Source organism: Lepus europaeus, chromosome 17 (assembly GCF_033115175.1).
Source record: "Lepus europaeus isolate LE1 chromosome 17, mLepTim1.pri, whole genome shotgun sequence".
Lineage (NCBI taxonomy): Eukaryota > Metazoa > Chordata > Mammalia > Lagomorpha > Leporidae > Lepus > Lepus europaeus.
The window spans coordinates 39,376,167-39,389,533 of record NC_084843.1 but is presented as its reverse complement, the minus strand read 5'-3'; the positions used below and the strand labels follow the sequence as shown (position 1 = coordinate 39,389,533).

General features: G+C 41.7%; 1 protein-coding gene across 1 annotated transcript in view; it reads right to left on the bottom strand.

The window, feature by feature from the left end:
• Positions 1 to 13,367, bottom strand: part of SLC16A12 (solute carrier family 16 member 12) — a 127,591-nt gene that overhangs the window by 18,949 nt on the left and 95,275 nt on the right. Inside the window, 2 exon segments of the mRNA XM_062214208.1 lie at positions 346 to 489; positions 4,658 to 4,761. Of these exon segments, the coding sequence (XP_062070192.1) occupies positions 346 to 489; positions 4,658 to 4,761 (248 nt within the window).

The following is a 13,367-nucleotide window of genomic DNA, read 5'->3' as shown; positions in this document are numbered from 1 at the left end:
TGAGAGAATGACTGATGCTGAACATGTAGGCTGCCCGGGTAATACCTTGTTTCTTCTGGGTACAGAATCTCAGTCATACACCAATGCCAAAGGGAAATCCAGCCATTACTTTTAACATGGGGCTGAATTAAGGTGCTGATGCCTTTTCATTCGGGTGGCAAAATCCCAATTCCAGTTCTGTGTTACAGCTAGTTAGGTAGACAAAAGCTAGGTCAGCTAAATGATATTCCAACAATGTCTGATATATCACTTGTCTTTTGATTAGCTTGGCGACCCCAGAAAAGACTAGGGTGAGACAACCCCTGAATGGAGTAGGGTGAGCCAAATGGCACGAAGTGCCCTTACCTGTAAGGACTCCCAGAGTGAGGTAGAGATGCTTCAGACTAGTGGCAAATGAGGCCAGGATGAAACCAGTAGATGCAAGCAAGCCACCCAGCATGATTCCCATTTGGCAGGATAAGTGGTTACTTACAACACTCCCAAGTGGCGCTTCAAAAACAGTAAAAATACAGTCAACAGAACATTCTTGCAGATACTGTGAAAAGTCTATGATTCTACATTGGCAGAGCAGAGAACAATCAATCTTTAAAACATCAAGCCCATCCTGCTAATTCTACAGCTTTGGAAACTACTGCCCAGAAAGGGGAAGTGGCTCTGTGTCTGTGGTCACACAGAGAATAAGTAGCAGAGCCGGAATAGAGGTCAAATCTCCCGACTTTCCTTTCAGTGTTCATATCTCGTCTTCATTCTATTTCAGTCCTAGATATAGAGCATTTTCTAAACAATGAACCATTTCTTTATTTAAACTGTATGTCACAAAGGGAGGAATGTTAGTAAAATGGTGCAGTCTTATCTACGGTGCGATCTACACCCCGACACCATCCTAGGCTCTAGCTTCCGCTGCCATTGCTGGAAGCCAGGTGGCCACATGGCCCAACCACCAGTGTCAGCCCTACCCTCATCTTAATGGGATTCGCTGCTCCTACTTCCCTGCCCACCCCCCCCCACCCCCCCACCCCCCGGCAAAGTTTTAAAAGGACCTGTTCCTGAACACTTGGCTTTTTTTCTCTCCATCTCCTGATCTCTCTGTCTCTCTTTCTCTCTGTCTCACTCTCTTTTTCCTACTTTGCCCCTTCCCTCCAGTCTATTGGGTTTCCCCCAATAAATTCTTTCCCTTAAAAAAATAAGCTATATGTCACTTGCATAAAGATTTGGGTATAGAATTGCAAATACACAATTAGCAATAATAATGACAGTTAACTAGTAGAGAAAGAAAGTGTGACCAGAGTGTTACCCAGTGAAAGACCAAGGGGAAAGAGCAGAGACAACTTGCAAATTCAGATACAGCTTTCAGGTTTCAGGACATCCCATGGATGAGCAAAGTTCATGAAAATCTAAGCAAAATGCTTCACACCCACGGAGACATTTTGGTTGGCTTTATTCTATTTGTGGTTTTGCAGCGTATCAGAACTATGTTAATCACAAGGCTTGTAGGATATATATTAAAGCTGTAGGAGGTTGAAGACAAAGGATATAGCATGCCCAAGGTTACCAGGCATCTGCCACCAAGTGTGAGATTATTTCACGTTGTTATTCATTGGTTCTACTGGATTGATGGCAGGGCTGGGGAAAGCATGTGAATTTCTTTCCAAGGAATAATTCAAGTTGACAACAATACTTCTGGTAACAAGATCCTAAGAGCCAATTCTCTGAGTACCTATTAGAGTATGATCATTTTTGTATTGATCAGGTTGAAATTGAGGATTGAGTCAAATGTACACAATAGAGTCATCAGCCAGATGTCTCTTGTCTGGTTAAAACAGTGAGTGGCTCTGTGGTTGAGGGTGGGGTGCGCAAATACAAACCTGGAAGAATACAAAGGAGCAAGTCTCCTAAACATATAGCTAATTCTCAAGAGGACTGCTACTGTGGTTACTGAAAAGTAACAACATTTATACCAGCATGAAAAAATGTGTACCAAATGAAATAAAAAATATTAACTTCTTTGGTCTTCATTGGGCATATCTTTCACCAGTGAGTGTCCCAGATATGGTTCTGCAGCCTCTTGTCCCTATTCTGAACTCTAATGTTCTATTGTTATGCTGTTAGGTGAGCAAGTGGGTACATGATAACTAGCTATGACTGGCCCTATGCTCTTACATATACCATTTCTCACAGGACCCTACTCAAAATCTCACACAGTCATTGTGACCATGTTGATCACTTAGGACATTCATTCCTCTTTGGAGGATTATAAATGTTCTCTGAAAGATAACAGTGAAGGAAATGAGTCACTCACATCCTCTGAGAAAGACAAACATGGCCTCTGGTGTGCTGATAATACAAAGGCTGTAACTAATAACATGACCCTGAAAATCAAGAGATTGCTTCACTGGTTAAAATAACCAAAAAAAAAAAATAGAATAAAAAACCCAAATATATGATTTTTTGATCCCTTAAGGCCTTCCTTTCAGTGGAGAGAGTCAATTTAGCCTTCTTATAAAATCTGCTTTCAAGGACTGGTGCTGTACCTGCAGCACTGGCATCCTATATGGGTGCCGGTTCAAATCCTGGCTGCTCCTCTTCTGGTCTAGCTCTCTGCTATGGCTTGGGAAAGCAGTAGAAGGTGGCCCAACTCCTTGGGCCCCTGCACTTGTGCGGGAGACCCAGAAGAAGCTCCTGGCTCCTGGCTTCCAGCTCAGCTCAGCTCTGGCTGTTGTGGTCATTTGGAGGAGTGAACCAGTGGAATAGAAGACCTCTCTCTTTCTCTCTCTCTCTCTGGCTTTACCTCTCTCTGTAACTCTTTCAAACAAATAAATAAATCTTTTTTTTTTAAAAAAATCTGCTTTTAGTCCTAAAATTTGTCTCAAATTAATTCCAAATAAATACATTTCAGCACCATTCAACTGATTCCTGAGACTATACATTTTTAAAAATATATATATGTGTGTGTTAGAACCTAAAACGGACTTACATGAGGTTATTATGAGTTCATTAATAATATTATACTTCATTTTTGCCACCAGGACAAGACCTGAAGTGATGAAAGTTTTTGAAAGTACTTAGGACTCATTTAAACGAAAGGATTAAGTGGGTCTAAACTGCAAACTGATCATTTCTATTTGACCCAATATTACAAACTCTCTAAGAAACTAACTTAATAACTTTGGCCTGAAATGTATAAAAAGAGAATTCTCATGATCTCTGTGAGTGAGATCCCAGTGGAAAGAACGGGGCCATCAAAGAAGGAGGTACCCTTCTCCCAAGGGAGGAGAGAACTTCCACTTTGACTATGACCCTATCGGAATAAGATCAAAGTCAGCGAACTCTAAAGGCTTCCATAGCCCTGGCAACTCATGACTAGAGCCTAGGGAGATTACTGACGCCATGAACAGGAGTGTCAAATTGTTAAATCAGCAACAGGAGTCACTGTGTACTTACACCCCATATGGGATCTGTCCCTAATGTGTCGTCTAAAGCCAAGTGATGCTATGACTGGTACTGAAACAGTATTTTTATACTTTGCGTTTCTGTGTGGGCGCAGACTGATGAGGTCTTTGCTAATTATATACTGAAGTGATCTTCTGTATATAAAGAGAATTGGAAATGAAAAAAAAAAAACCAACCTGGTGTTAAAATGGAAATGGCATAGAAAATTAATTAATTTGAAAAAAAAATTATGTAGGATCTCTGTCTTTAATGTGCTGTACATTGCTATTTAATGCTATAATTAGTAATCCAATGGTAGTTTTTTCACTTTATGTTGCTATATGGGCAAAATGTTGAAATCTTTACCTAATATATACTAAACTGATCTTCTGTATACAAAGAGAATTGAAAATGAATCTTTACATGAATGGAAGGGGAAAGGGAGCGGGAAAGGGGAGGGTTGCGGGCGGGAGGGAAGTTATGGGAGGGGGGAAGCCATTGTAACCCATAAGCTATACTTTGGAAATTTATATTCATTAAATAAAAGGTTAATAAAAAAAGAGAGAATTCTCAAAGTTTGCTATGCTCTCTATATTTGGATAGATAAAATATTAGCTTCTATAATTTCCAGAACATCCTACATACTCTGTGTAGTTAATTAAAGCTTTTTGAATGAAATAGCCATGGCAAATATATTCAACTCATGATTAAACAATCTTATCTTTCTCCAATACTTTTGAAAGTATAATGATTCATGCATGAAAAGATGAAATCTATGAACTAAAATTTGAGTCCTCTGAGAAAAGAATGAAAATAAAGATTGTTGTGCAATATTGTTGGCACTCATTTAATGGAGATCATATAGAAGAGGTTCAAGGTGCTATTAAATAACTGTTTTCATGACTGAAGAAGGAGGCCATAGCATTTGGAAGATAGAAGCCAAGCATACACTGTTAGACAAACTTCTTCCAAAGTCAAGGTGAGTTCTACAAACTCACCAATCTATTTCAGTAAGGAGGACAAAGAGTATGTGTCCCCATGAGTGTATTAACTACCTCTTCCATGTAATATTAGCCAAGACTATGAAGACAATCAACTACAAAGAGCAATCTTAATTCTAACAAAACACTTCTACTTCGGAAACTGGTAATCAATGGCAGTGGAAGGTCATTTTCATGTACAGTTCAAGAGGAAATGATAATTGTCTTTCTTAGAAACTGATACCCACCACAGAGCATGGTCACACAATCTACAATGGAATGAATCCATGCTGTTTGTGCGTAGTCCTGAGCAAAGTACGTCTGGAACTCCACAAAAAAAACTGAGATACATCTGAAAAATACAATGCAGTTATTTCATATGAAAAGTGAATGAATATGGATCAGCTGTTCCAGTCTCCAAAGGTTTTACTTGTTGGACCACAAATATCAGAAAGTTTAAGCCAATCATCTGGGCCTTCCTGGAGAACAGGTGTCAACCACCAGAGGTATCGTTAAAGCCAAACAGATGTGAAGATCACTGCTCCAGAGAAGGCTTTATGGAAAAGGTATAAAGTCAATAACATGGATACTTAATTCACTTGAATGTTTTATTTACATATACAACCTCTAAGAGATTGTGATACAAGTTAAAATTTGATGACAAAGAATAATACATCATCTAGAAATTTCACTGCTAAGATTTATACAAAGCTAAGAATCAGATGATGATAATATTTATTTATGGATATGTATTCTTGAGAACTACTTATTATAGTCAAATATCATAACCTAACTGTTCATCAATAAAAAATTGGCTAAATAAATGATGGCATATCAAACAAAATACTGTATTATTAAGTATTAAACATGTTTATTAAGAAATAAATGCATAATATAAGGGTAAGCAAAAAAGTAAGTTACAAAACATTTCATTTAGTAAGCCTTATTTTTGTAAAAACATAGTTCTTGTAGATAGAAAAAGCCTGAAAGCACATACACTAAAATGTACCAAACCTTAAATAAATGGTAGGCTTGTAAATGATCATTTCTGTCTTTACTCTGCATTTTAAACTATTTGACATTTAGAGCATGATTTCCTGTATAATAAGAAAAGTGTGTGTGTGTGTGTGCATGTACCGAGAAGAGAGAGAGATTTATGTTGAAACACAGTTAATTACTCAGAGAAAAAAAGAGACATAAGTGAATCAGAAGCAAAAAGTTTGCATCACTACACATGTTGGAAAGAGCCTCACACAGATAGGTTAGCAGGGTGCCCTAATTCAGGACTGGAAGCTTTTAGAGCTCCGTGAAAACAGAGGAAGAAATCAGGCATTGTGGCCTGGGATTAAGATAAGAGGTCATGAATCTCTTTGGAGAAGGCTAAATTCCATGTCATCATGCTTCAGCAGCCCACTGTAATCTGTCACTTCCACACAGACTTCCCCCGTCCCAGTGGCTTCTGGGTATGAAGATGGGTGGAGAGCCTGAAGAAGAAGAGAGAGAATCTAGCGCTACCAAAACAATCCTGTTAGGCACAGCCGGCTCTCTGGAGTGCAACCTATACAGTCTCACAAAGTCTGGCACTCAGAGCCTTGAAACTTGACTTAATGCTCTGTTGTCACTGACTTAAAAGTCCTCATCATTTTATCTTTGAATCTGTGTTCTGTAAGTGAAACCCACTGGCACAATGGAAACCATATGTGTGCAGGGGTAACAATGCCGTCTGTGTCTCTGCTGGTCTTTGCTGTTCCATTGGCACGAAGCATTACAGACATCTTTCAGGAACACAGAATTCCAGTGGATCTGTGATTGGAGAGAGTTCAGTAAGATTCCAAAGGAGTGCAAGGCAAATGTGTTACACATATGACCGAGTAGGGAGAAAGAAATTCAAACACGGCTGGCGCCGAGGCTCACTAGGCTAATCCTCCGCCTTGAGGCACCGGCACACCGGGTTCTAGTCCCGGACGGGGCACCGATCCTGTCCCGGTTGCCCCTCTTCCAGGCCAGCCCTCTGCTGTGGCCAGGGAGTGCAGTGGAGGATGGCCCAAGTGCTTGGGCCCTGCACCCCATGGGAGACCAGGAGAAGCACCTGGCTCCTGCCATCGGATCAGCGCTGTGCGCTGGCCGCAGCGCGCCTACCGCAGCGGCCATTGGAGGGTGAACCAACAGCAAAAGGAAGACCTTTCTCTCTGTCTCTCTCTCACTGTCCACTCTGCCTGTCAAAAATTAAAAAAAAAAAAAAAGAAATTCTAACAGCCCTTAGAAAGGCCAAGCTTTCCTCTTGAACCAAAACCTGCTTTGGATCTAGAAAGAGACCGACAGTGTCCTGAGAAGCACACTCGAGCAAGGGTTTCTATCCCATCTTTCTTACTGTATCAGTCAACCACTCAGCTGCGGACAACAGCACAGAGGAAGTGAAAGACAGGGGTTACCCATACTTCCTTTCCCGTTCAATCTTCCTTTACTTCTCGGTAAACTAAAGATAAGAAAAAGTTGATAAAATGCACATGTATCAAGAAGTCAAGTACAAAAAGTTGAGTTCGCTTTGTGTAGAGTTTGTACTATTCTGGTAAGCATGAAATACATGTGTATGTGAGGGCTACAAAATAAGAGTTACGTCTTTATTAACTTCAGTGACTCTACAAACGAGTTCAGTGCTCATATTTGCTGTTAAAACTAGCAGTGCACTGCTTAATGTAAAGATGGACAACACATCCATGCTAGTAATTTTACATTCCCATCTTTTCTTACAATGACATGAAATTGCAAACTAAAAACACCATGAGAAATTGAGAGATCATTGGAAAAAGAAAAAAGTTAGTGGGGCTAGAATTGTGGTGGAGTGGGTTAAGCTGCTACTTACTTTGCCAGCATCCCATATGGGAGCCAGTTCAAGTTTCAGTTGCTCTATTTTTTTACCTAACTTCCTGCTAATGTACCTGTAAAAGCAGGGGAAGATGGCCCAAGTCCTTGGGCTCTTGCACCTAAGTGGAAGACCCAGTTGGAGGTCCAGATTCCTGGATTCAGCCTGGCCCAGCTTTGACCATTGTGGCCATTTAGGAAGTGAACCAATGGACAGAAGATCCTTCTCTCTGTGTCTCTCCCTCTCCCTCTCCCCTTAACTCTGCCTTTCAAATAAGTAAATAAATTTTTAAAAGATTTTGTCCAATGTGAAGTAATGCTATAACTAGTACTGAAACAGTATTTTACACTTTGTGTTTCTGTGTGGGTGCAAACTGATGAAATCTTTACTTAATATATATTAAATCGATCTTCTGTACATAAAGATAATTGAAAATGAATCTGGATGTGAATGGAATGGGAGAGGGAGTGGGAGATGTGGGGGTGCGAGTGGGAGGGAAATTATGGGGGGGAGCCATTGTAATCCATAAACTGTACTTTGGAAATTTATATTTACTAAATAAACAAAAAAGATAAAATCCTGACTCTCACAAAATTACAAAATAAGCATATGCCAGAGGTTACATTCAACCAACTAATAAAAAAAAGATTTCAGTTTTAGTACTTTTTAAAAAGATTTATTTTACTTACTTGCAAGGCAGAATTAAACACACACACACACAGAGAGAGAAAGAGAGAGAGAGAGAGAGAGAGAGAGAGAATGATCTTCCATCTGTTGGTTCACTCTCCAAATGGCTGCAAGGGCTGGGACTGGAGCAGGCTGAAGCCAGAAGCCAGGAGCTTCTGGGTCTCCCACGTGGGTGTAGGGACCCAAGGATTTGGGCCATCTTCTACTGCTTTACCAGGCACATTAGCAGGGAGCTGGATTGGAAGAGGAGCAATGAACTCGAATTGGCACCCATAAAGGATGCTGGTGCTGTAGACAGTGGCTTAACCTATTAAGCCACAGCACCAGTCCCCAATTTTAGTAGTTTTAATAGCACCACTTCCCTGCTATTTGAAAAAGGGACCCTGGATTATCAATTTACAATGGGCCCTGTAATTATGTTGCTGGTCCTGATGATGGAAAAGAGGAGAGGGAACAGTGTAGGGAGCTAACTTTCAAGTATCAGCAGACACTGGGTTGAGGTTTGGCATGCAGGAGAAAGAGTACAGAACAACCCTTGTAGAAAAGGATGCAAGATTAGGCAGAAAGTGGTCAAACTGAAGCAGGCCTGATTCCCCTCGGCCCATCTCCAGTGAAATGGTGCTCCAGGGAGACACAGCTTTCTGTAGGGGAGAGACCCTGGGTGCTGCCTGCACATGCTGCAGCTAAGGCCATCTGAGTGGCTCATCTCTCTGTTCTCCACAGCCCCATTCTGGGCGCTGCAGGCAATCACTTCTGTAAAAGGAATAGAAAAGCTAGTCCTTTTCCACTCAGTGAATTGAGAAGTCTACTGCTGCAGTGGATCATGTGACCTTAATGACAATGTCAGAACCTGGAATCCTGGACCTTAGCCACACCTGTAACAATACAGAGAATGGCAGGTCATCCACATGGGTGGTAGGGGCCCAAGCACTTAGGCCATTATCTTCTGCCTCCCAGCATGCATTAGCAAGAAACTGGATTGGAAACAGAACACAGAGATTCAAACCAGTGCTCTGTATAGAATGTAGGTATTCTGAGCAGTGCCTTAATTTGCTGCACCACAATACTTGCCCCTGAAATGTCACTTTTAAATGGCATAAGTTGGGTCTGGCACTGTGGTGTAGCCAGTAAAGCTACCACCTGCAGTACGGGCATCCCATATGGGGGCCGGTTCTAGTCCCAGCTGTTCCACTTCTGATCCAGCTCTCTGCTATGGCTTGGGAAAGCAGTAGAAGATGGCCCAAGTCCTTGGGCCCCTGCACCTGCATGGAAGAGCCGGAAGAAGCACCTGGCTCCTGGCTTTGGATTGGCGCAACTCGGCCATTGCAGACATCTGAGGAGTGAACCAGCAAATGGAAGACCTCTCTCTCTCTCTGCTTCTGCCTCTCTGTAACACTGCCTTTCAAATAATAAGTACATCTTTTTTAAAAAAATGCCATAGGTCATAGTTTAACATTGTAACAGCAAAAATCAGGAAAAAAAATACAATGCCCATGAGTCAAAATGTGTTAAATAACTACGGACACAGCCATATGGTAGAATTTTAAGCCACTATAAGGGTACTATAAAAAGCCTGTGGAGAGCCAGCACCACGGCTCACTAGGCTAATCCTCCGCCTGCGGCGCCAGCACACCTGGTTCTAGTCCCGGTCGGGGCACTGGATTCTGTCCTGGTTGCCCCTCTTCCAGTCTAGCTCTCTGCTGTCGCCCGGGAAGGCAGTGGAGGATGGCCCAAGAGCTTGGGCCCTGCACCCGCATGGAAGACCAGGAGAAGCTCCTGGCTCCTGGCTTCGGATTGATGCAGCACACGGGCCGTGGCGGCCATTTGGGAGGTGAACCAATGGAAGAAAGACATTTCTCTCTATCTCTCTCTCTCTGTCTGAACTCTGCCTGTCAAAAAAAAAAAAAAAAAAAAAAAAAAGCCTGTGGAGAATGGAATTTAAAAACTTTGCATAGATTTCAAAAAATTTTTCCACCAAAATAAGTTTAAAAAAAAATTCAAGAGGCAGAAAGACAAAAAACAGCCAGACAAAGAGAGTTCACATCTGCTGGCTCACCTCCTAAATATCTGCAACAGCCAGGGCTGGCCAGCCAGAACAATGAGCCAGGAACTCAATCCAAATTTCTGGGTGGGTGACAGGAACCCAATTATCTGAGCCGTCACCACTGCCTCCCAGAGCCTGCAGGAAGCTATAATCAGGAGCCAGGATGTGGGACACAGGTGTCTTAAGCAGTGTGTTAATGTCTAGGACAAACGCCCACCCTAACTTTTTTTTTTTAATTTTTATTTTTGACAGGCAGAGTGGACAGTGAGAGAGAGAGACAGAGAGAAAGGTCTTCCTTTTGCCATTGGTTCACCCTCCAATGGCCGCTGTGGCCGGCACGCTGCAGCCGGCGCACGGCGCTGATCTGAAGGCAGGAGCCAGGTGCTTCTCCTGGTCTCCCATGGGATGCAGGGCCAAGCACTTGGGCCATCCTCCACTGCCTTCCCAGGCCATAGCAGAGAGCTGGCCTGGAAGAGGGGCAACCAGGACAGAATCTGGTGCCCTGACCGGGACTAGAACCCGGTGTGCCAGCGCTGCAAGGTGGAGGATTAGCCTGTTGAGCCACGTCGCCAGCCCAAACTTATCTTAATTTCATTTTTCCATGAGCCTTTTGAAGTATCCTCATATTTTTCAGTAAGGTAGGGATATATGTGTTAATATGGAAAGAGTACCAAAAAAACATTAAGTGAAAAAGAGTACGGTAGTATGATGCTATTGATATAAATAAAAATAATTTATTTATAATGCATTGTAATATAACATATAATGCATTTATATGTTAATATTAGGTTGTTGGTTTTTTTAATTTGTTGAATGATGTCAAGAAACTATTGATAAAAGTTCACATTTTTTTTTTTATTTGACAGGTAGAGTTATAGACTGTGAGAGAGACAGAGAAAAAGGTCTTCCTTCCACTGGTTCACTCCCCTAATGGCCGCTACGGCCGGCGCTGTGCTGATCCGAAGCCAGGTGCTTCTTCGTAGTCTCCCATGTGGGTGCAAGGGCCCAAGAACCTGAGCCATCCTCCACTGCCCTCCTGGGCCACAGCAGAGAGCTGGACTGGAAGAGAAGCAACCAGGACTAGAACCCGGCGCCCATATGGGATGTTAGTGCTGCAGGTGGAGGATTAACCTAATGCACCAAGGCACCAGCCCGATAAAGTTCACATTGATCAATGAAGGTAGACTCCAGGAAATGAGGAGAAAAGTTTTTGTATTTTATATGTTTGTATATTGTTGGAATTCTTATGGCATGAATGTATGGTTTAATTTTTAAAAAGCAGAAAAAAGTTAATTGCCCAACAGGGACTGATTGTGGGAACTGAAAAAAATCACCCAGGGCTGCTTTCCTTGTTCCTATTTCCAGTTCTCTTGGCTGCTCCCTGGTTTATGACGCTTGGATTTCAGTGCTGGCCACATCATCACACCTTTCTCCTCTAAACTCACTCTGCTCAGATTGCCTCCTTTTAGCATCTTCAGTAGCCCCTGAGAGTAGGCCTTTTTTGCCAGCCACAACCCTTTTCTGATTTCTGGGTAAGCCCTTGGCAGTCCAGGAACGGAGTCTGCCACCATCACTACCAAGCAAGTAGCAGCCGAGGCTCATTGCATTGACACTGTTTGAAGCATCTTTCTTTTTCATTTCTGCATGACCAAATGATTCCCATTCTTCAAGAACTCACTCCAGGGACAACTTTTCTAGAAAGCCTGCTCTGCACTTCCAGGTCAGAATTAATTCCTCTCTAGGTGTTACTTTAAATTCTACTTTTTACCTATGTTATACTTACACACTTTGTTCTGTATTTCAGTTATTTATGGCTGAGTGTACTAGATGGTGTCCTGATATCTTTGTGCACTGGAAGCACCTAGCACAGAGCCTGCTCCTCCATGACTACCACGTACACATTAGTGGAACTGATTTCAGTGGAATTGCAGTTGAAAATATGAAGGTACAGCCTAAAAAAAAAGATGCAAGCGTTTCCACCCTTGGTGGTAGTCATGAGATCTGTTGACCATCTCACTGTTATTGAGAGAAAATTGGAGTTCACTATTCTGCTAAATAAAACAAAGCACATGTAACACTGATGAGCCTGAGAGACCATGAGTAAATTAGTGTCTCTGATGTGACTTCTCAGTTATCTATGGACCCCTGCCCCGATTATTTCCATAATTCCAGAGGATGACATTCAAAAAAACTCCCCCAGGCTTGATGTGCAATTGTTTGTGAATAAATTGGGAGTAAAATCACCCATAGTCCATCATCAACAGGAAGGAGAAGACAGGGAACCTCCAAGATGAATTTGGAGTCAACTGTCCCCTAATACTTTGATTTCCTCTCACTAACATGGTAAAATGATGGATATTACAGGGTAGTTGTATTAATACAGTGAATCCCATAATCAGGGTGATTTTGGAAAAAAAAAATGTGTCTCATAATGTTACAGTTGTTCTAGAGTGTAAGCTGTAGTGGGTGTGTGTGTGTGTGTGTGCGTGTGGGTAAGTGTGTGTGTTGCAAGAATTAATGGATTATGAATGAATGTGAAACAAAAAGACTAGAATGCCAGCTCTGTCCTACCAGCCAAAGATATAGGCAAATCCCTTACCTTTTCTGAGTATCAGTATACTAATCTACTAAATGGGGTGGATGTGTCTAGACCACCTAAATCACAAGGCTCTCATGACACAATGCAATTAGAAACAGTATTTTGGAATCAACAATGAACAACTCCACAGGAGTGCAACTTCATCCTGAAGACTCAATATCTGGAAGAGTCCAGTATGATTGCTTCTTATAACTCATTGAGCCTACTTCAGATTCCCCCCATGTAAATGATGAAAGCTTCCCATGCAAAAACCAAGATGGAACAGATTACTTTTAGCTTCATGGTCTCTTCACACCCAGAACATAAGGACCATTAATATGGATAGGAGAAAACTAACACTCAACCTTATCATGTTACCTTAAACAAATGCATATGATGACAATTATCAACAAACCCTTATTGTTTCTGTCCTGCCTTTTATCCATTTTAGGAGGAAGTGGCATCAAAACATTAATGATGCCACCAAAGTTATTAGTGCAAATTAGTATCTTGTATTGCCAGAGAGGAGAAACAAAGAGTTCTATTCTAATAGATGCAACTGTAGGGAAAGAGCTAGCAAATACAGATTTCAAATATGTATTTATACCAAACGGGAATGCAACTCATGAGTCACAATGTATATACATCTAACTTAAGCACATTCAAGACTACACCCTCGGGAGAAGAGAGGGAGAAGTGAGCAGAGAGAACAAGAGAATCTCTGTATGAGGGTACTTCAAAAAGTTCATGGAAAACAAAATTAAAAGATAAATTTTTTTGGTTCAA